Source organism: Schistocerca nitens, chromosome 4 (assembly GCF_023898315.1).
Source record: "Schistocerca nitens isolate TAMUIC-IGC-003100 chromosome 4, iqSchNite1.1, whole genome shotgun sequence".
NCBI classification, from domain to species: Eukaryota; Metazoa; Arthropoda; class Insecta; order Orthoptera; family Acrididae; genus Schistocerca; species Schistocerca nitens.
This window is the reverse complement of record NC_064617.1, coordinates 578,796,522-578,820,562: the sequence shown is the minus strand read 5'-3', so window position 1 is coordinate 578,820,562 and position 24,041 is coordinate 578,796,522. Positions and strand designations below refer to the sequence as shown.

Sequence of the window (24,041 nt, the reverse complement as noted above, 5' to 3'; positions counted from 1 at the left end):
GCCTATCGTCTTCTTTGTGATCATTGTGCCTTATGTCTTATCGCTGTGCAGACTGTAATACCTAGATGCTCTTATTTGCTCGGTTGATAAAAGATCTGTACTGCTTGAAATAATTTCCGCCAGATGGTACTTTAAGAAGTAAGATAAATAATTTTTAAATAATCTTATTACAGTTACTCATTATTTTTAATGATTTGTTCTGGCACTTAGGCACTACTTTTTTGTATTTATTCACTTTTAGATTAACTGCATCTTCAAATGATGTGCTATATAGCACAAACACGCCATCACCAGATCTATGTAACGCAATGCTGCGTACCGAACAGCAGCAGTTTCAGCGATTGGGATCTGACTGTTCCGGACATCATCAGCAGCAGCTGACGGGAAACGACTTTTCGATTTTAATGGTTATAAATTACTTTATTTTAAGTCACTGACTCCTTTATGTAACTGGCACTCTTTCAATTCTTCACAGTGATATTCTTAAGATGGCCTAGGACTAGACCGAAATCGACCATTTAAATAAAACAACCATTCCGATCTAGACTGTTTTTCACCAATTTTATGCAACTTACAAGATAGCTTTTCTCCGAAAAGTTACCAAAAATTCTGAATTTGTGCAGTTGCTAAATCTAGTTATTACTTTGATCAATTGAACTTCTTGACCTGCAATTTTATTAGCGAGCAACACCGTATTGCAAATAATAATTCTTGCTTAGGAATTTAAATTATTTTGTTAAGGAATTAATGTTACTGAGGGTCCACTAAAAGAGGGGCGAGCTTTTTTTCGTTATCACGCTGCACCCGTGCATTTTAAAAACTTTATTAACTGATGTGGTGAACGTTGGGTCTAACTGTTCCCACTATTAAACTGTATTTTACTAATTGAAAAGCATAGTTTTTTGATTAAAAACAACTATTTAAGTATGTATAAATTTGTTGACCCAGCATCCTACCATTTCCCAACAACCTTACTACTGCTTCCGTCATAGGACAGCACGGTTATGTCTTAGTGCCAGCGTCCTGAAGTTATGTATTGGTGCAACAGAATAATTTTACTGTGTGTTGTCTGTTTCGCTTTGGTGTTTCACTATACGCTTCAGATGTGAACAGCCATGGATCAGAGAGCTATTTTGGGGATATCTAATCTTTCGAAAGTGCAACTACGGTATTAACTGGCTATATGCGGTGAGGGAACAGAAGGCAGCACTGTGGAGCTGGGACAGTTCTTGCGGGGCGCACTGGGTCATGGTCTTATCGTTACACCTAAAACCGTGGGAGAGGTAAGTGAGGCCTGTTCAGTTTGTGGCAGCCTCCTTGCTGGTCTACAAGCTGGCACTGAACTGTTGCAGGATAGTTTCTCCATCACTCTCGGGAGCTCTGAATCCAGTTTCAACTCAGTAATTTAGGTAACCGAGTGCAAGACCTCTCCCTAATAAGTGTAGATCCTAAACAGGAAGTTACAATGGAATAACACAATAAGGTCGTCCAGTTGCAGCTCGATAGTAACTTGTTCAACTGGCAGGGAATCCGGGTCGGGAGGAGGGCTTTGTTCCTGGGCAGACCCATCAGTAGCAAATGTCAGAGTGCACTAGACGAGGCCAGATGGAAGTGTGGAAACTATTCAACAAATTACCCAACTCTCTTTGGTCGAAGGTATAATGGATCAAGAGCCTATCTGTTGACACAAATGAACAAATAGCAAATGTGTTGTGGCTAACTGTGCCCTTGCTAGACGAAGCGGCCATCTTGTGCGTTGCCGATTTACTAATTTTTCAAGCTTCCCAGGAGTCAGAGGACAGATAACTGTTTCGGAACCTCATGGTGTGGGTGAAACACCGATGCATTCCGACGGACGTTGTTACAGGAAGACTGAAGTAATCGGTATCGCAATGTCCTAGCAAGTCAATATTTTGCTGGGTTCATGGACATCACGAAATTTTCGTGCAGTATACCGAAGGTGCCTGCATTACTAGGAGACTTTGTGTCTTGATGTTTCTGAATCAGAAGCTGTTAATAACGTATTGGAAGAGATGCATCCGGAGGATTGGTCACGGATTTTATTTTCTAGTAAGCCCGAAACCTTCTTCGAGTTAGATACACTACTGGCCATTAAAATTGCTACACCAAGAAGAAATGCAGATGATAAACGGGTATTTGTTGAACAAATATATTATACTAGAACTGACATGTGATTACATTTTCATGCAATTTGGGCGTATAGATCCTGAGAAATCAATACCCAGAACAACCACCTCTGACCGCAATAACGGCCTTGATACGCCTGGGCATTGAGTCAAACAGAGCTTAGATGTCGTGTACAGGTACAGCTGCCCATGCAGCTTCAACACGATGCCACAGTTCATCAAGAGTAGTGACTGGCGTATTGTGACGAGCCAATTGCTCTGCCACCATTGACCAGACGTTTTCAATTGGTGAGAGATCTGGAGAATGTGCTGGCCATGGCAGCAGTCGAACATTTTCTGTATCCAGAAAGACCCGTACAGGACCTACAACATGCGGTCGTAAAGTATCCTGCTGAAATGTAGGGTTTCGCAGGGATCGAATGAAGGGTAGAGCCTCGGGTCGTAACACATCTGAAATGTAACGTCCACTGTTCAAAGTGCCGTCAATGCGAACAAGAGGTGACCGAGACGTGTAAGCGATGGCATTCTATACCATCACGCCGGGTGATACGCCAGTATGGCGATGACGATTACACGCTTCCAATGTGCGTTCAACACGATGTCGCCAAACACGGATGCGACCATCATGATGCTGTATACAGAACCTGGATTCATCCGAAAAAATGACTTTTGCCATTCGTACACCCAGGTTCATCGTTGAGTACACCATCGCAGGCGCTCCTGTCTATGATGCTGCGTCAAGGGTAACCGCAGCCATGGTCTCCGAGCTGGTTGCCCATGCTGCTGCAAACGTCGTCGAACTGATCGTGCACATGGTTGTTGTCTTGCAGACGTCCCCATCTGTTGACTCGGGGATCGAGACGTGGCTGCACGATCCGTTACATCCATGCGGATAAGATGCCTGTTATCTCGATTGCAAGTGATACGAGGCCGTTGGTATCCAGCACGGCGTTCCGTATTACCCTCCTGAACCCACCGATTCCATATTCTGCTAACAGTCACTGGATCTCGACCAACGCGAACAGCAATGTCGCCATACTATAAACCGCAATCGCTATAGGCTACAATCCGACCTTCATCAAAGTCGGAAATGTGATGGTACGCATTTCTCCTCCTGACACGAGGCATCACCACAACGTTTCACTAGGCAACGCCGGTCAACTGCTGTTTGTGAATGAGAAATCAGTTGGAAAGTTTCCTCATGTCAGCACGTTGTGGGTGGCGCCACAGGCGCAAACCTTGTGTGAATGCTCCGAAAAGCTTATCATTCACATAATACAGCATCTTCTTCCTGTCGGTTAAATTTCACGTCTGTAGCACGTCATATTCGTGGCGTAGCAATTTTAATGGCCATTAGTGTATATTGCTGTCCAGCATCAAAAATGTCTGCTTCATTGATGAGAAGCGTTGTTTGGCACCATCTGTTTATAGAACGTGAAAGCAAAGATCAACTGTCTGGTTTAACGAACTTGGTGTCAAGTCTAATACTCCAAAAGCGTGTTTCCGGTGCAACCAATTAGGGAACTTGCTATGGTACTACCTAGTACCGCAAAAAGAACGGTGGAGAGCTAAAAGTTGACGCCATGAGGGCACAGGTCATTGTACAGGTCTGCACAGGTTGATTAAACATAAGGTCAGGGGACTCTCACACAGGCCGAATTACTGTTCGTGTGCGCTTCCATGAATCATGAATCAGTTTGCCCACTGTTGGATTCTGGTAATAATGTGTCACTGACGAATTGTCAATGATACAGTAAATTTTCTCATTGTGTAAGTTCCCTGATATATAAAATCTGGTGTAGTCTGTCGCACTGTGAATGGGAGGCCATTACCAGCAGTGGGCAAGGTGTGACCGCATCTTGGCTTCAGAGGCTCTCTTGGCCTATTGAATCTAGAATTAGTGAAAGATTGAGCACTGGCATCCAAATGGAGTTCATTTTTCTTGAGCACACTGTGTGCTTATGAAATTATGTCGGGAAGATCATCATGTGCGGGATTTAGATTAGGTTAGGGGAGAAGTATTTTTTTTTTTTTTTTTTTTTTTTTGCAGGAACTGGTACAAGCACTGGACATGTTTTACAGAAACAGAGTAGTCACGATTTGATATATCCCATTTTAGTAAAGAGCAGGGACGTGTTTTGATGGATGTTTTTGGATAGTATCCAGAAGCACTCACTGATAGGCTAAGGGTCACCAACAAATCGAGTATAAGATATTGCCTACGGATCATGTGCCAGTTCAGCAGTTGCCCTATTGTTATCACCACTGAAGATAAGAAAATTGTTGTTCGGCTTTGGGCAGATGGAGTAATTCAACAATCAGACTCACTCTACAAATCACGAATCTTTTGGATCCTGTACTCAGTTGGGAGGGGTACTGGCCAGATGTGGACTATGGGCACTGAACAAAAAGGCGATTTAGGAATCTCTACCATTGCCCGGTATGCGTAATTGTTTTACTTGGTTTCCCAGTGCACGATATTTTACCGTTCTTTACCTGACTCAAGCCTATCGGTAGGTGCCTCTCACGGTGGAGTCTAAGCCTCTTACAGCTTTTTGCACCTTTTGGAATATAGCAGAGTACGATTCGGGTTGGTTATCAGAACCGCCAACTAGGTTCTGCGTTGGACGACATAATTTAAGTATGTCTGCAACTATCTTAGTGATGTGGTTATTTACAGTAAAATTTTCAGAGAGCACTTCATTCCTATAGGCCAAGTCCTTCACCGTGCTTGGGAAACACATGTGACCGCAAAACCTTCTAAACTCAACTTGGTCCAAAAAGAGGACTCATCCATGGTCATCTTGTGCTCGGTGAAAGTGCAAGTGTGGACCATGATCTAACTATTTATCTGTTCCCCAGGCCTAAGGATAAAAAAGATATAGCTAATTTAAAAGGACAGTGAATTTTTCATTCCCAACATTACACATCTGGCTGCATCCTTTAACCAGCTGTGGAGGATGAGAATTTTCAGTAGAGTGATATTCGACAGGCACCTTTCGATGCATTAAAAATGCATGGTTGCGAAAACACACTTGACCTCTTAGCCACAAACAATCCAGAGCTGATAGAGAGCATCATGACTGTTACAGGGATTGGTGATCACAAGGTCGTTGTAGCTAGGCTCAATACCGTTTCTTCCAAATCCAACAGAAACAAACGCAAAATAATTTTATTTAAAAAAGCGGATAAAGTGTCACTAGAAGCCTTCCTAAGAGACAATCTCCATTCCTTCCGAACTGACTGTGCAAATGTAGACGAGATGTGGCTCAAATTCAAAGATATAGTAGCAACAGCAATTGAGAGATTCATACCTCATAAATTGGTAAGAGATGGAACTGATCCCCCGTGGTACACGAAACAGGTCCGAACGATGTTGCAGAGGCAACGGAAAAAGCATGGGAAGTTCAGAAGAACGCGAAATCCCGAAGATTGGCTAAAATTTACAGACGCGCGAAATTTGGCACGGACTTCAATGCGAGATGCCTTTAATAGGTACAACAACGAAACATTGTCTCGAAATTTGGTAGAAAATCGCAAGAAATTCTGGTCGTATGTAAAGTCCACAAGCGGCAAGACGCAGTCAGTACCTTCCCTGCACAGTGCCGATGGTACTGTTACCGACGACTGTGTCGCTGAAGCGGAGTTATTGAACGCAGTTCTCCGAAATTACTTCACCAGGGAAGATGAATGGAATATTCCAGAATTTGAAACACGAACAGCTCCTAGCATGAGTTTCTTAGAAGTAGATACCTTAGGGGTTGCGAAGCAACTCAAATCGCTTGATACGGGCAAGTCTTCAGGTCCAGATTGTATACCGATTAGGTTCCTTTCAGATTACGCTGATACAATAGCTCCCTACTTAGCACTCATATACAACCGCTCGCTCACCGATAGATCTGTACCTACAGATTGGAAAATTGCGCAGGTCGCACCAGTGTTTAAGAAGGGTAGTAGGAGTGATCCATCTAACTACAGACCTATATCATTGACGTCGGTTTGCAGTAGGGTTTTGGAGCATATACTGTAATCAAACATTATGAATCACCTCGAAGGGAACGATCTATTGATACGCAATCAGCATGGTTTCAGAAAACATCGTTCTTGTGCAACGCAGCTAGCTCTTTATTCGCACGAAGTAATGGCCGCTTTCGACAGGGGATCTCAAGTTGATTCTGTATTTCTAGATTTCCGGAAACCTTTTGACACCGTTCCTCACAAGCGACTTCTAATCAAGCTGCGGGTCTATGGGGTATCGTCTCAGTTGTGCGACTGGATTCGTGATTTTCCGTCAGGATGGTCGTAGTTCGTAGTAATAGACGGCAAATCATCGAGTAAAATTGAAGTGATATCAGGTGTTCCCCAGGGAAGCGTCCTGGGACCCCTGCTGTTCCTGATCTATATAAATGACCTGGGTGACAATCTGAGCAGTTCTCTTAGGTTGTTCGCAGATGATGCTGTAATTTACTGTCTAGTAAGGTCATCCGAAGACCAGTATCAGTTGCAAAGCGATTTAGAAAAGATTGCTGTATGGTGTGGCAGGTGGCAGTTGACACTAAATAACGAAAAGTGTGAGGTGATGCACATGAGTTCCAAAAGAAATACGTTGGAACTCGATTACTCGATAAATAGTACAATTCTCAAGGCTGTCAATTCAACTAAGTACCTGGGTGTTAAAATTACGAACAACTTCAGTTGGAAAGACCACATAGATAATATTGTGGGGAAGGCGAGCCAAAGGTTGCGTTTCATTGGCAGGACACTTAGAAGATGCAACAAGTCCACTAAAGAGACAGCTTACACTACACTCGTTCGTCCTCTGTTAGAATATTGCTGCGCGGTGTGGGACTCTTACCAGGTGGGATTGACGGAGGACATCGAAAGGGTGCAAAAAAGGGCAGCTCGTTTTGTATTATCACGTAGTAGGGGAGAGAGTGTGGCAGATATGATACGCGAGTTGGGATGGAAGTCATTAAAGCAAAGACGTTTTTCGTCGCGGCGAGATCTATTTTTGAAATTTCAGTCACCAACTTTCTCTTCCGAATCCGAAAATATTTTGTTGAGTCCAACCTACATAGGTAGGAATGATCATCAAAATAAAATAAGAGAAATCAGAGCTCGAACAGAAAGATTTAGGTGTTCGTTTTTCCCGCGCGCTGTTCGGGAGTGGAATGGTAGAGAGATAGTATGATAGTGGTTCGATGAACCCTCTGCCAAGCACTTAAATGTGAATTGCAGAGTAGTCATGTAGATGTAGATGTAGATGTACATGTAGAAAGGTGTTACCTCTCCCAAGTGTACCAGATGTCACTGCAGAATTGGTCTTGTAGACACATGGCTCCATTTCAGGATTCATGGCTGTCCTCCTCTGAGAGAAAGAGAGAGAGCGCAAGTCTCCAGATCATTATCATCGGAGCAAAACAAGTGCTCGGTATACAAACTAGGAGCACTGCCTGTGTCATTTGGATTGGAACGATTCAAGTTTTATCTTGAGCATAAGCTATTGTGCTTGGAGACCGATAGCCAGGCCTTAATGTGGATGCTACCTAGGCCACAGAAGATGGGGAGTATGGCCACTTGGGCTGTGCAGATAGCTGTCTTCATTTTTAACGTTCACCACATAATGGGTATGGAGAATCGTGTGGCTGACGCTCTCAGCCGGAAGTTTCGACAGTTAACTGAGGCAGTGGATCTCCCGCAATGTGTGGGAGAAGTGACTTGTGCACGGACAGTCACTGGAATGGTTCTGTGTGTGTTCAGAGGGTTGGCCGAAAAACAAGACGCTGATCCTCGATTATGGAAAGTAAAACAACACCTTAAAGAGGGGGAAGAGGTGCCAGGGTATTTGCTTATGAAGCGTTCCTTCCATACATGCTATGAGAGAAACAATACGAACTGTCTTTCCCAGTTTCCCAATAATGGAGCAGAGACATACATGGAGCAGGTACTAGCAATAACTGATCGTCAAAAGTATGTCGCGCATGCATGGCACAACCTTCCCCCCACCCCTCACCGCATGAAACTAGGAATGAGAGTATTTCCAAGCATCCTAATTTCTAGTGGCAACCTTCACATGGCTGACTGAACCCTGGTTAATTTGCCAGTGGAAAAGTCCTAGATATGGAAGCTCATTGGGGAAGTGATTTGGACCACTTTGTATGGTCCCACAATTCATCCCACAATTCGTCTCCAGCTTCCAATGATAGATGATCAAGGCTGACACTAGATTGTGGTTCACACGCTTCGGTGGTGATTACATGAGAAATAGTGCTGCTAAGGCAAATCCTTTTAAATTCATGGGGTACAAAAGCTGATGCATTGCCGTTAACCAGAACTCGCAGACAAAGTGGCAAGAATACATTTCGTGGCTTAATTTTACCTCCAGCTTGGCTGTGCATGAAAATCAATGGACCTCTCCCTCTAAACCTATTTCCTTATTCCCTATTGACTTGCCACTTTCCAACCTGTGGTCGATTAATGACCTCCTGCCTGCAGGTAGTGATCCTAAGGTCATCAGTCTAGCACACCAGAGGGAGGCTGTCTGGTACAAAAAGGGTATGCACCTGCTCTATTGAGGAATGTTTGGTCCCAGAGCAAGAGGAGATGGGAGGTGAATTCTAAGATGCCACATATCGTGAGACCAAACAAAATTGACCAAATCACTTCCCCGACAAACTTCCTAAGACTGGATCTTTCCATTGGTAAATAAACCAGGGCTCATATCAGCCAACTGAAGGCTGCCACTGGGAACCAGCATGCTGGGGAATCCTCTCATACCTTGCTGTTCCCGCAACTTTCGAGAGGAAGGGGGGGATTGTGCCATGCATGTGCGACTGGCATGGCGATCAGTTACCAGTAGTATCTGCCCTGTCTTTGTCTCTCATCCATTGTTGGGAAACTGCAGTATGCCAGCCCACAACAGGCTGCATGAACAGTAGGTGGTGGTGAAATAGGCCATGTGCACCCAGCATAAGTGGAGGTGACTAACTGGCAGTAGTGTGGAGAGCTGGAGATCTGGTTTTACCTTGGAGCGTTCCATTGGGCTGAATGTAACTGGAAGCTGAAGTTCAACCATCAGTTCCTCGACTTTAGAGGAAACCAAAATTATTACATACAGGAAGCGAGCCTGGGTAGTGGAACTGCAGTACTAGGGATTGGGATTTCAAGGACACTTTCGATATCAAATTGATATACAAATTAATTAGTTGATCAATGAATCACCTGAAAACGCCCACCTACACTTCCGACCATGTCTACCCCCACCCCCGGATGACGCCATGTGTTTTGCAGCCTGCACATGAGCCCCTCCCCCTACCCCAGCCTTCCCTGTTGGTACGAATATCGAATTTTGGCGAGAATTTCGAATTTTGGCGCGAATTTCTTTGTCCCAGTGCTGTGCTGATGTCCCATCCCACCTCTGACCCAAGAATTGGCAAGAAATTGAAATTGGTGGTATGGCTTCTGGGACTCAAGTCCTGGTCCTCCTGGATGGCTAGCAAAAGTGCACCCCTAACACAATTATGCCACCAGAGGCGCTTGGAACTGACTGAAAATTAAAAATGGTGGGCCCCTCTCTGGGATTTGAACCCTGATCCTACTGCATGGAAAGCCAAAGTGCATCCCCCAACCAATGGAAACTATCCAGATGGAGGAGAGGAATCTTAGGTTAATGTACTTTATTTATTTTTGTTGGGAAACTGATAAATAGATCAGTCCTAATTACGTAATAAATCAAAAAGATGGCCTAATTACACAACCAGATTCATAGGGCTACACAGGGATAGCCTAAAATCGCAATACAGCTCAAAAACTGACAATACCATACAAGTGGTGTTTCCCAATACTACTCGGAACTAGTGACGGACACACTCAACTTTTACCCTATGCCTACAGTCTGGCGGGAAAAAAGACAGGGATGTAAGGTACGATCTTTATTCTTTTTGGTGGGAAATACGTTCAACTGACAAGATGCTGGTGTTTGACAGAGAGGAGTTTACACAGTGTATTATTACCTGTAGGCATACAGTATCTATCATTGTTTGACGTCAGAGTTTGCTACAGACACCTACTCAAAAACCACCCTACAGCCCAACTTAACGAAGCAAATATACACTATCAGAACTGATGGAAAAAATACATCACAGTTCGAAGTTCTAATTAAACTTCGAAAATATCGTGAAAAAAAAAAAAAACAGCACCCATAATGAATGGGTCATAATGCATCACATGTACTGGGGAAAATCATCATCCTAAAGGACCGCAAAGGGGGCGGTAGTTGAATGTGCATTCTCCTCAATGAACTATCACAAACTGCTGAAAACCGAGGCCATTTCACCTCTTCTCATGCATGCCCCTACCCCCTGGCATCCCTGCATCCACCTATGGGGAGGTTACATGCTTCTTCAGGTGACCAGATCTGTTAAGTGTCTCGCGCCCTCACTGCCGCCCCCCTATGGCCGCTGACCGCACCAGGCATTCCGCTACCCTCCCTGGTCGTTCGCGACAAGCAGCCTGCCTTGAGGTGCACAAAAGGGAATTTTACCAACAAAACTCCGCCCCTCCACAGAATGCTTCAGATGGCTCTTCCAGAAGTCGGCTACTTGCGAAACAGGAATCCTCTTCTGCCTAAAGCGAGCACAGCCTCAAACCATAGTGCCTTCAGTACAAAGCGCAACGCCGGCAACCCTCAGAAGGAAACCACAATAAATGAGTGTGGATGGTTTGCCAAAAGGACCAGCTGTGACGTTTTATGGAACTCCCACCACTCCGTTGCGAGCACTGGACTTTTTAACATCAACAAGACTCCTACAATAAAGCACATATTAAAAAAGAAAAACACAATCCCAACGAAAATAAATGTCCTATTTTCATGAAAATAGGCCAAGTCAATTTTCTTTTAGTTTTATGAGCAAAATCGGTATGGTTTTTACATTCGACTGCAGGACACAATTTGCATCTCATGATTTTGTGATGTCCAATGAAGTGCACCACCAATAAACACAAATGATCAGCAGACACATGTCCACCATGTCGAAAATCAGGAAAAAGTCGTCGACTATTTTGCTGTGAAAGTTACTGTTTACCGCAGAATCTCCTCATTATCTCGAAACCGTAATAGGAGTAAAGAAAAAGCGAGAATTTCAACTCCAAACAGAAAAAATCTATATTAAGAAATTTCTTTCAGCTCGTTGAACAAATTCCACGACCTGAGGGCGTTTCACACGTACAATGTCTGTAAATAAACTGTCACGCACGTGTATATTACAAACATTTCAGACAAGTTTTCACGCCATTGATTCACATGTCTCGCACTGTGCAGGTGGGAGATTGAAATTTCGTTAAAAGATATCTTTGCAACGAAAAAAAAAAAGAAACGTCTATTAAGAATCATTCCAGGGTGCTCCACAAAGCCTCAAAACTCTTCCAGTTTGCTAATGCTGTAACTGTCTTTTATTTCAATCACCCGGTTTGTGAGTGTGTCGTGGGATCAGCAGCAACAAAATTATTTACAGCATGCGATGTCTTGTTTTCTGGGGGAGCCATGGACCACAACATGTTAATGTCAGTTTAGAACGTGATACAGACGTCCAAATCGTGGAGGAAAAAGCAAAATGTATAGTAGTGTACAAACAGTGTTACAGCAGAAAAAGCATTATATCAAACAACGATATAGGGATCCTCTCCTGCGACTGATAATCTGTGGGAAATGGTTCTCATACAGTAAAGGCGATGAAACTTTATGCCAGTCTGTACAAACGACGTCGATCATTGGCCGCCTGCTCCAATGTATCAATACCTGAATATTTAATAGGATAGCCACATATGCTACATTTCGGCATGTAGACGTTATTTGTTTTCGATGTATCGGAAGAGAGAGACACAGTAAAAATCTATCAGATGAAGATAGTGGAGCGTTTATAGTTCGTAATTTTTCCCTGTTAAATGGTGGAAAATAACTGTGATAAAACGTTAAGATGATAGATGTGAATGGATCCTGAGGGACAGAGATCAGCTTTCGACTGCAGTACCTGTATGACGTCGAGTCTTCCTAAATTTTCCGATAAGAAACATCACTGTTACTGTTAGTACTGTCTTTTATACTATGTCGTGTTGCAGGAGCAGGCTTCGTTTGGTGCTACAGTCGTAGGTTCGAATCCTGCCTTGGACATGGATGTGTGTGATGTCCTTCGGTTAGTTAGGTTTACTTAGTTCTAAGTCTAGGGGACTGAAGACCTCTGATGTTAAGTTCCGTAGAGCTTAGAGCCATTTGAATTTGAGCTTCGTTTGGCGCTGACCTTACACATCATACAAAGGTAGCGGAGCTATGACAACATGTACTCATTTCCACCGATTGGTCAAAGCATCGTATTATAGCATTAACTCAGCTCACTCAGTTTCTACATGAGTTGCTGAATGTGGTGGTTATGGGTCTCTCCGACATCTGCGAAAAATTGATCTCCCTATCAACTGTCGTGTGCTTTACAGTACATCATTCCATATCAACAGTATCTTACCCATCCCGACCATCCATTGGGTATGCTGATGATTACAGCATAATGATTGATAGACACCACTCAGTTAGGATGGAGGGAACCTTGGTGGAACACCAGACATCTGCTACTTGTCGCTTTGGACATAGGATTAAATGTAAAGGTCACAACTCTAAACAGTTTTTTTCCAGCATCCCTGAATGATACAGACTGGTCCTATTTCCATATGCTGCGATGCCCTCCATATTCTTTTACTTTTTTCACCAAGAAGGTCACAATACAATTTTTTTTATTTCTAGTACCACACACGTGTTGTGAACAGCACCTTCTGGCAATGGTCAACACCGTGTAGGGAAGCAGCCTACTCACGCCGTAGTAAATTCACATCAGTCTTTCCATTGTGTGCCAGCCAGTCCGCTGTAACTAGCTCTGACGTCATAAATGTTGCGCAATACTTTAAAAATCAAGTGAATAACCTGAAACGGTTCTAGCATGTCAGGAGTAATACTAAATTAATATGTGTTGAATATCAGTTCGATAACTTTAACCATTTTCGAAATTTGGACGTTTTTCTGTAAAAATCATTGGCGCAACAGAAAAGAGCTAGAGACTTAAAAATTTATATTTAGATTCCTTTTCCATAATAATTTAACAGAAACAGTACTTTGGACCTCACAAATTAAGCTTTTAGTTGAAATTCATAATTTTCTGGTTTTTGTCTTAAAAATTAAGGAAGCAAGATAGATTAAGTAGGCTAATAAATAAGGCTAGGATGTTTATATTTAAGTAGAATGGAGATCCGCTATAACCATAAAGATGTGAGAAGTTTCATTTGAATAACTGTAAAACTATAGCGATAGCGTATCTCCAAAGGGCAAGTTCAGAACTCGTCTACTGCGTGCAGTGTAATTAAATTAATTCTCTCGCCCAAAATATTTAACTTAGCCACGTCAAACTTTTATTATGATTACTTACCTGGGTGCTGAATCCACATTTAAATTGAGAGCTTCATCGGCCATCAGCAAAGGAAGCAATGATTTATTCGGTAACTTATGTGGTGCATTAGTAGCCCAGCGGCTAGTCGGGAGAGCCGATTTGATCAGGCGTTCCCTTAGCCGTCCGCACCGCGGCTTTATATATAAGAACGCTGCGATAAGAAACATGGCCCCAGTTCTCTCCAGACGCTGAATAGCACACCATCTGTGTCGGGAGTCGCGTAGCTTCGGTATCATTGCTATAAACAGCCTCGGATGCCGTATTAAGTTACTCAGGATACGCGTAACCATGAAATCATTTTCGAGTGAAGTGCTAATTCTGGGATCACTTTAACTATCGATTTTCAGTTTGCGTATGTCGTATTTTCACGTGCCGCCGCGGGACAAACATTCTACCATTATTTAGCGTGGCGTTTGAAGAGCATTATCATCAAATTATGGCGAGCATTCACTTAAACATTTAATTTGGACAGTTATAGTTACATCAGCGCATTAGACTCTGAACTGCTCTGTTAGGCAAACTGTGTGGATTTTTATTTATTTATTTATTTATTTATTTTTTGATCTGTGACTTTCAGAATACAGAGCAATTTTAGAAAATCGTTTCTTGATTATGAATCCCAGACAATCTCCTAATTTCTCAGAGCTATAAGCTGCAGCTATAAGCGTGTTTCTCAGATGAAGTGGGCACTAGGAATTCTAATTACAGGCTTCACGTTTTGCTAATCACTTTCTGGTTGCCAATATTGTAGTTAGAAAGCCAGTGATGAGAATGGCAAAAGACAGCATAAATAATAGGAACATTTAACAACAATAATTCCACCCGCCGCCGCACATATGGTTAATCGGCCGGGAAATGCAGTGTTTCTACAAACCAAACATTTTAAAAAACAAAATAAATCCCACCCGCCGCCCCACAACCGGAACAGTAATCATGTACATGACTGCAAAATAAAGGAACAATGCTTTTCGAAATGGAGCACCGAGTCATCCGCTACCCTGTCGATGAGGCAGATGAGATTAACTGTACATGTCATCACCTTCGAATAGCTGTTGGAAGCGCTGTACAATACCGCAATATCTTCCAGTTTCCATATGTAGCGATGTCTTCTACATTTTTGTCAATGTAAACCATCACCTCTGTGTTTTATTTCTGTCAGCCTGCGTCATGGTAGCTGTACAGTTTATGCCACATGATGTTCAGCTTTCTGTGGGAGCGAGAGGATCGAAACGTGTTAATGTTTGTTTAGCAGCAGCTAACATGGATCTCTAAGTCATGGTAGAAAAACCAAAGCGTATGGCTGTGTACACTGTCTGGGTATGTTACAGCCTAAAAAATAATGTATTAAACTGCTTATCAAGGAAAAATACAGGAACCCTCTCGTGTGACTGGTAGTCTGTTGGATATGGTCATCCCACAGTACAGGTGTTGAAACTTGACACCGGTCTGTGGAAGTAACTTCGACCACAACCAAGATGCAGAAGGTTTTTCTAAGAAACAGCGTTGGAGTTTTTGCTCTGTAGGATCCTTAACAGATATGTTCAAAAACGGTGATTCATTTCGAGATACGAGAGTGGCATGAATATGATTCACCAGTGGCTGTAATCATTAAAAGACGTCTCTACAGGACACAACGCAAGAACGTGGCCGAATGGATAGACTTGATTCAAAATCACAGGCAGCATTTCTACCCGAAAGCGTAACAGTATCAGCGACTCGCGTGTGTGCTTGTAGACTCAATATTGCTTTTTATGCAGGGTGACGGTAACATAGTCATTACGATCGTGTTTTTAATAGCTCAGTTCTTAGGAGAAATGTATGGTGTGGGCTGTTGAATCCCTCTGCGGTCAATTTCAATTGTCAGTTCTCAACAGTGTCCCTCGAAAAGAACATCTTCTTCCATCCACGGATTCCCATTAGACCTACTTGGTGAGTGTAATCCGACTACTGAAAAAAAAAAAAATTACTCGACATTCAAACTGACTCTCATGATCAATTTAATTACTTAGCCTATCAAATTGATATCAATGATGTGTCAGCTGGTGGGTGGAGGAGATGGCTAGGGCATCCCGGAATGATTCTTGACAGGCGTTCCTTTTTCTTTTCGTTGCGTCGATATCTTTTAATGAAATTTCAATCACCCACCTACACAGGACGAGACAGGCTCTCACGATTTGATTCGTAAATTCTAGTATAATATAGCATGGCATTGGTTGAAGGGGAACTGTCATAGTGTACAAAACACCTACATTCTACTGAATTATAGATTGTTGTTTTCGAATGTAAAATGAATGTGTTTCTTTTTCGACATTTTAATCAATGGCGTGAAAGATTTTCTGAAATGTTTGTAATGTACGCGTGTGTGACAGTTTATTTACAGTCACTCTATGTGTGAGACGCCCTCTGGTCATGTAATTTGTTCAACAAACTGAAAGAAATTGCTTAATATAGATTTTTTCTGTTTGGAGTTAAAATCCTCGCTTTTTCTTTACTCCTATGACGATTTCGAGATAATGAGGACATTTTGCGGTGATAGGCAATTTTCGCAGCAAAATAGTCGAAGTTTTTTCCTGGCTTTACACATGGTGGGCTTCTGTCTGCTGATCATTTGTGATTGGTGGTGGTGCACATCGTTAGACGTCACAAAATAATGAGTGGCAAATTGTATCCAGCAATCAAACGTAAAAACTACTCCGATTTTGCTCATAAAACTAAAAGACAATGGAATTTGCCTGTTTTCGTGGTAAGAGGGCATTGATTATCATTGGGATTGTGTTTTACTTTTTTAATAGTTGCTTTATTATAGGAGTTTCGTTGATATTAAATAGTCCAGAGCTCGCAATGGCGTGGTGGGAGTTCCATGAAACGTCACGGCTGGTCCTTTAGACAAACAGTCCGTACTCATTTATCATGGTTTCGTTATGAGGGTTGCCGGCGTTGCGCTTTATACTGAAGGCACTAGGTGTGAGGTTGTGCTGACTTTAGGCGAATGGGTCTTCCTATTTCACACAGCCGACTTTTGAAAAAGCCATCTGGAGCGTTCTCCGGAGGGGTGGGGTTTTGCTGGTAAATTTCCCTTTCATGCTAAGGGGCGCCACCTCAAGGCAGGCTACGTGTTACGAGCGACTGCGGAAGGTAGTGGAAAGCCTTGTGCGACCAGCGGACGTAGAGGGGTGGCAGTGGGTGTGCGAGACGCTCTGCGGAACATCTGGCCGTTTGAAGATTCATGCCTCTCAGTTGTGGATTCACTACAGATCATATTTTGTGCTTAAAGTAATCACTAATGGGCATCTTTTATTCTTACCCAAATTTCATGTAAATCTTAAAGGACTAATACCCACTGTGAAAGTTCTTTGCATAGCCGCTGGCCACTGACTTGTTATGCTGTATCTGTCTTAAATGTTATAAAATTTCGAATAGTAAAATTTTGATCACTTACAATTGGCATTTAGGGGCGAAGCATCATGTTCTTTAGTGAGAGCTCTATGTAATATTTAATTACATGAAAGGGCTTCTCTGTAATAGGTATTCATTGGGCCTTAAGATGTTCGCATATTCGGTGTAATAAGTATTCATCATTGGAGCTTATGCCATTTGTACAGGTACTGTGTGTAGTTACTCGTTTGATCGGCTGAAGTTCTTGACTTATATTTGTGCTAATGATTAACGCCCAATGGCAATTAATACTTATTGCTTCAAATGCTTCGTACTTAATATTATTTTGATAAAAGAAAGGCGGTTTTACTTTTGGTCTGCCAATGTGCTGCGATCTTTGTGATGTGGTGAGCCTTGGGGTTGACTGCCTTATTTAGTAGTCGTCAGTGCTCCCACTATAAAATATTTCGTTTTGCTAATTATGAAGAGTTCGATTGTTTTGTGATAATTAACTGCTGTTTAATTACACTGACGGAAGAAATTACAGCAGTAAGAAGGAGTTTTGTGACATAAACGGAGCTTGGTAGGCGCGTTTCTACATCTGATAGATGATGTCTATCCAAGCTTTGTGCCAGTCCCGTAAGAGTGGAGCGTGTAGCGCCACTATGAGCATGCGAATCAGGTTTGCTATAAATACACTCTTTGATGGTCATGATCGTTAATCACCGTTAAGATTGCACATGGTGAGTTGATGTTAGTGCAGAGTGCCTTTAAGGCGACAAAGACGCTATTACCAGCACCTCACTGAGTTTGAAAGAGGTCGTGTAATGGGGTTACTAGAAACTGGATGTCTGTTCTGCGATATTGCAGAAAGATTTGGTAGGAATGGATGAACTGTACGTGATTGCTCGTACCGGTGGTCACGAAATGTACGGTTACAAGAAAACTGACTCTGGACGGCCCGTGGCGCTATCGACGGAGAAAACCTATCGTATTCGTGGTATCGCTCTGTCGCCGTGGTGAAGATCCATGAACGTTTGTGTGCCTTGTATGGCGATGCTGCAGTTGATAGGAGTACAGCTGGGCGATGGATAAAGAAAGTTACAGCCTCAGGAAATGCAAAAACAGAGCTCCATGATCAGCCACACTCGCGACGTCCTGTGACAGCCACTGCTCCAGCCATGCTGACTCGTGCGGGTGCCATTATTCGTGCCGATCGGCGCAACACAAGTCCATAATTGGCTCAACAGTTGTCGGTCAGCATTGGTAGTGCGTCTGCAATGATCGAGAGTGCCAGTCACGCACTGAAAACATGACTACGCCTACAGGACAAGAACTTTTACCAGCAGGGAATACCTGCGCTTCCACAACGCTGGCGTACGGCCATAGAATGTGATGGAGACTACGCAGAAAAATAGGACAAGGTCAAGATTGGCGTATATTGTCACCAAATACCGACTCTTAACAATAAATATGTTCTGAGAAAAAAATGAGGAGTATTACTTACTAAACGACCCTCGTACATTTGGAATCGTCATATTCGTCCATACAATTTGCGTGATGTCCCGGTTTCTTCTCCTTCTTCGTTCCAACAAAACATTTTGTCATCTATAATTCTGTAACTACTCCTGCAATTGTCAAAATTATTCTCCAGTCAACATCACTAACCCTGCGAGAATCACCGGTTCAATTATCGAGCGTTTTCCGCGCTATTCCGATAATGGAATCTAAGCGCCTGCTGACAGGGGACTGCACAAGCGGTCCCTAGTAATGTAGCGACCTTCCAAAAATTTTGTCAAAATTTCATTTTCTTGGATACAGCGAGAAGAGAAAATGTAACCTTTCTTACCTGTTATTCCTATTAGTCGTTTATTTCCACTCTGGTAGTCTGAATCTACGGATTTCCCTAATAACTAAAACAACGCTGATTATTCCCACACCCAATCAACCACAAAAAAGGAACACCGATTGGAAATCACCCGTCCGGGTTTATTCGACACAGCTCGCATATCCTCGTGCCCTTTTGTCTCCGGGAAAGTTTTTATTTATAGAAGCGACGGGGATTCTCCTAGCAGAGACATCACGTACACTAAGCATGCATTCAAAAATCAACTTATGATTCTTTCAGAGGTCAACTTAGAATGTATTCAAAAATGTTCAGAAACCAACAAGGATGCGTTTCAAAATCACATGAATAATCGATAAACCAAGATGTGTTGAATGCTAGGCATTTGTGAAACAAGATTTTTTGCTTCAAGAAAATGAATTGGGCGCCCCCTGAAATTGCCGCCTGGGGCAGATTATCCGGTTTGCTCCACCGCCCCCCCCCCCCCCCCTCTCCGCTCTCGCCCCTCTAGAACACGCAAAATTTCTGTAAATTGGAGAAAAATTTCTGTAAGTTGTAGAAAAACTTCGAGAAACTGGAAAGTTCATCAAGTGCTTGCTACAAGGTGCAAGAAAGTGACTCCACTAACTTACCAAAGCTACCTTCGAAAGTTGACAAAACTTGCGCAAGTCGACTTGCTGCGGATCTTTGGCAAGTCCAAGAACTTGTACATGAAGACTCTGCAAGCTAGCGGAAAAGATTTACTTGCGAGTGGGCACACGGATTAAAAGAAATCATGCGCTTCTTCCAGTTACTTCTTAAACTGTCTTTCTTTCTCAGTTCTTTTCCGGTCAGTTTTTGGGCCGCTCTGTGCCTACGTCCTCGCCGTGTGGACTTAACTTGCCACGCCCTCGGTACGGTCATGGCCATGGCAACAACTTCATGATAGCGGGAACTGACGTAGACTATTTCGGATCATAACAGCAGGGAGAAGAGCAACAAGCAGTAAATCATTCGCCTATTAAGGGCGTCACTACAAGAAGAGAGAGCAGCTATACCACCCAGGAGTACATTCTACGTATGGAGTGTAGACGCAACCGTACGATGTTTGCGCCTCTACGTATTATACGTGACTGGGTCTAAGACATTAGCATGGGTGTAGAAACCCTGCCATTGGACGTTCGAGACACTGAAGATCACGTGGGTTACCTGTGGATACATGCGAACATGCCGACAACAAGGAGCGAGTAAATAAAAAACGGCATAGGTCCAAGCATTCGTCTCTCCATAAACCAGTTGTGAACTTCCGAAGGATGTTTATATGGCGTGAAATGTAACGCATAGTACGTGGCAGGAGAACAGTACATTAACCTACTGTCCATGCATTCTATTGCACAGACTATGTAAATTATATTCTCCATTTATTAAACTGGAAATGCTAATTCAATAGATCAGAATGTATACGGAGTAAGTAACGATTGACATGGAGAGAATTACAATGCCAAGAAAGTACTTAAAATTCTCTCTCTGCTTTTGTCATAAGATTGGCTAAGCACCATGTCAACACCAGTGGATTATTTCATAGATTTAACTGCAATTAAGCATAGTAAAACGACCTAGTATCCTGCTACTGTTTAAATGATGAAGTAAATTGTTCTCTGATGTAGATAAGACAACGAGAAGATGGTGTAAAGACGTCGGAGGTTGGAGTCCTCCTTCGGGCATGGGTGTGTGTGTTGACCATAACGTAAGTTAGTTTAAGTTAGAGTAAGTAATGTGTAGGCTTAGGGACCGATGACGTTAGCAGTGTGGTCCCATGAGACCTTACCACAAATTTCCAAATTTGGTGTAAAGAAGAGAATTTGAAAAGGTAATATGAGAATACTGGAAAGCACAGCATAGACCTCATATGCTACTCTATTTCAGTAGTATATATTATGGTGTCTGAAAGTCACGGTGTGCCGCTGATCCCGGCAGCGGTTCGAGTCCTCCCTAGGGCATGGGTATATGTGTTTGTCCTCAGGATACTTTAGGTTAAGTAGTGTGTAAGCTTAGGGACTGATGAACTTAGCAGTTAAGTCCCATAAGATTTTACACACATTTGAAGATTTTTGAAAGTCACGGGTGAACTATAGCAGTATCGGAAAAGGAAGATTCATTGGAGACACAAGGAACCAAACCAAGTTACAGGTTTCAAATAGCGAATAATAAGGGTACGGATGCCAAAATAGAAAGAGATTGTTCGGATCATCCATGTAAACTGTGGTGTCACCGCCAGACACCACACTTGCTAGGTGGTAGCCTTTAAATCGGCCGCGGTCCATTAGTATACGTCGGACCCGCGTGTCGCCACTGTCAGTGATCGCAGACCGAGCGCCGCCACAGGGCAGGTCTAGAGAGATGTCCTTGCACTCGCCCCAGTTGTACAGCCGACGTTCATAGCAAGGGTTCACTGACAAATCACGCTCTCATTTGCCGAGACGATACTTAGCATAGCCTTCAGCTACGTCATTTGCTACGACCTAGCAAGGCGCCATTACCAGTTATATTGAACTTATTATACTTTCGTATCATCAAGATCGATGTACTCCAATTATGGATTAAAGTTAAGTATTACATCATCTACGTGCTTTATTTGCAATTCTCAAGACATTGTCCTGTTCCAGACCTCACGCCAGTCTGCGTGTAATTAAACGCGTGCATTTCGGCCTCCTCTAGCAACACGGTGTTGGCTCTTCTGCCAACACTTCATAAACCAAATCGAATGCCGACCAAGGCCGATTGCAAGTCAGTCATTAAACCTTAGGCCAGAAGGAATCAACCTTTATCATCCGTCAATGAACTACAGACATATGTCGTGCTCTTTTCTGGTTGAAACTGATGGTCTAAAATAATATGAAGTTTATGATGGGCTCAGGAATATAAGAATTTGACAATGTCTCTGAGAGTGCTTTTAGAGTTAGTGTGAAGTGCAGATGCCATCCTCCCCGTAACAGTCTTGTCCTGATAGAAGTTCGCCAGTGGTAGTATGGTAGTATATTAAGAAGTAGGAAAGTATGGTAATGAAATAATGTTTTGCGACCAATAAACTGTAGGTTAATTAAAAACTCCTAATAAATAACCAAATAATCAATGATGGAAATGACTAACCGCAGTGGAACCCTCTTCCAGATTCCAGTTAACACTAATATTCAATTGGTGCTCTAAATTTTTTAGTATAAATGCAGAGATGCGTAAAATTAGTCATAAATACAAGGAAAGCGTGTTGAGCGAGAGAGGATGAACTCGGAGAGTTTCTAGGGTAAACATCACACAGAGTACTTACAGCATACATCTCGAAACATTGTAGTCAAGCATAAAGAACAGAAGAGAACATGAATATAAGACTGATATGGAGGGCTGTAGACAGAATAAATAAGCACCGTATGTGTGGTCCTTGGTAAATGTGTGTTTGATTTGTTGGGAGGGGGGGAGGAGGGAGTGTAAGGGAGGGAGACGAGTAACGAGCAGCAATTTCTTCCACGACCACTTATTCTATTACATGACTATGGATCTCTTTTCGATATATTTGCTACACTATTTGTTCATCTAGTGATACGATTTAGGAGGAATGTGAAGATTTCGCTTTATATTGAGACCTAATATTTAAATTTAACTCCCGCTCCCGTGTACTACAAAATCGGCCAAACTGAAACATCTTACGTATTACAGGGAAGTAGAGGCGCTGCACTTGTACATAATGGCTGAAACGTTAAATAGTGTGTACATGTAATAATTACACCCCCTCCTCCCACATGCTTGGTGACCTCGTGGAGGTACGTGAGAGACTTGCACGTTTGCGTAACAGCTTATCAGAAAGAATCGACTGAGAGGAATACAAGGTATAGGTACAGGATCAATGGCAGTTTAAGGCAGCAGTTTTTACTTGCAATGGGGACGGGTATAGTAGTGTCATAAGCTCCATACTTGCTCCCTTTGTGGACAATAAAGTAGTATGCCACCCACAATGAAATAGGAGTGTACTTAAAGAAAAGAATGGAAAGATCGAGAATTAATATTTATTGTCATACGGACGATGAGTCAGCAGAAGCTCGGAAGGAGAGGGAGAGGAAATCGGCCTGTCCTTTTCAAAGGAGTAATCCTGGGATTTGCTTTAAGCCATTTAGGGCTGATTGCCGAATGCCCGATTCTCGATGAATACGTGAAGACTGAATACGATTCCAGTATCTTGCCACAGCGCCACCTCGTTCGGTTTACCAATAACTGGAGTAGTATCTGTCTGGGACTATAGAGCAGAGTTGTTTAGGATCGATTACTCGTAAACTAATACAACAGTTTCTGTAAAGTACAAGAGTGGCCATCGAAGTAGTGATTTCATACGAATTACGTCTTGAGAAACGCTCGAGAACTTTCGAAAACGTCACAAATTTACATATTACATCACAAAAGACATACATTTACATGGAACGAAATAAGAAAGAGACCAAAGAGGACAATGATCAAGCTGAAACTTCAGAATTCGACCAATTCTATAACATACTGAGTTTCTCACTTTTCGCTCGTTGTATAGCAAATCAGAAATGAGTGAAGCGAATTGCGCATACCTGAAACGCATGTGGACTGCCATCGTGAGCACTGTTCCGCATTGCTGCAGTATTACTCGTGTCAGTGCTATTACACGTTGTGTCGTAAACTGTGAATACTTCTCAGCACTAACAACTGTACAAAAGTACTTCTGCAGCTTATCACGCATTGTCGTTCTCATTATCTGCTCAACTTTGAGGATACTAGTGACTGCACCAATGCTGAAAAAAAATTTCGAGGAAACAGTTTGCCTTGAATTAAGGTAAATACGTTCTTATCACTTAACGATAGCAGTTCTCCTGAGGAAGGTACTTTCCTGTGCTGTTGCTCAATATCTCATTTAGGTAAAATGTGTAAACCCACCATGGTTGAAACATATAGTCAAAGTCTTTTAAGTGTTTTCTTTTGAAAACATTGTGTCGTGGCTTCTATCACGATTAATATTTGCTTGTTATTACTCATATTATTTTGATGACGTATATTGCATTGGATGAGAAAAGAAGTGAATTGAAACAAAGGGGGAGGGGGGGAGGTAACTAAATAAAGCTTCAGATGTTGAGATAGCATGTGATGTTATTTCAGCGACTACGAACTCAAAATTACAAATAAATCGGCAGTTACCAG

At 42.6% G+C, this 24,041-nt stretch overlaps 1 protein-coding gene across 1 annotated transcript in view; it reads right to left on the bottom strand.

Moving 5' to 3' along the window:
- The window catches only part of LOC126252450 (solute carrier family 22 member 7-like), a 170,676-nt gene extending 147,166 nt beyond the window's left edge, over nt 1–23,510 (bottom strand). The window contains exon 1 of the mRNA XM_049953344.1: nt 23,438–23,510. Within this exon, the coding sequence (XP_049809301.1) occupies nt 23,438–23,479 (42 nt within the window). The 5' untranslated portion in view covers nt 23,480–23,510. The remainder of the gene's footprint in view (nt 1–23,437) is intronic.
- Between the last annotated feature and the right edge of the window lie 531 nt (nt 23,511–24,041).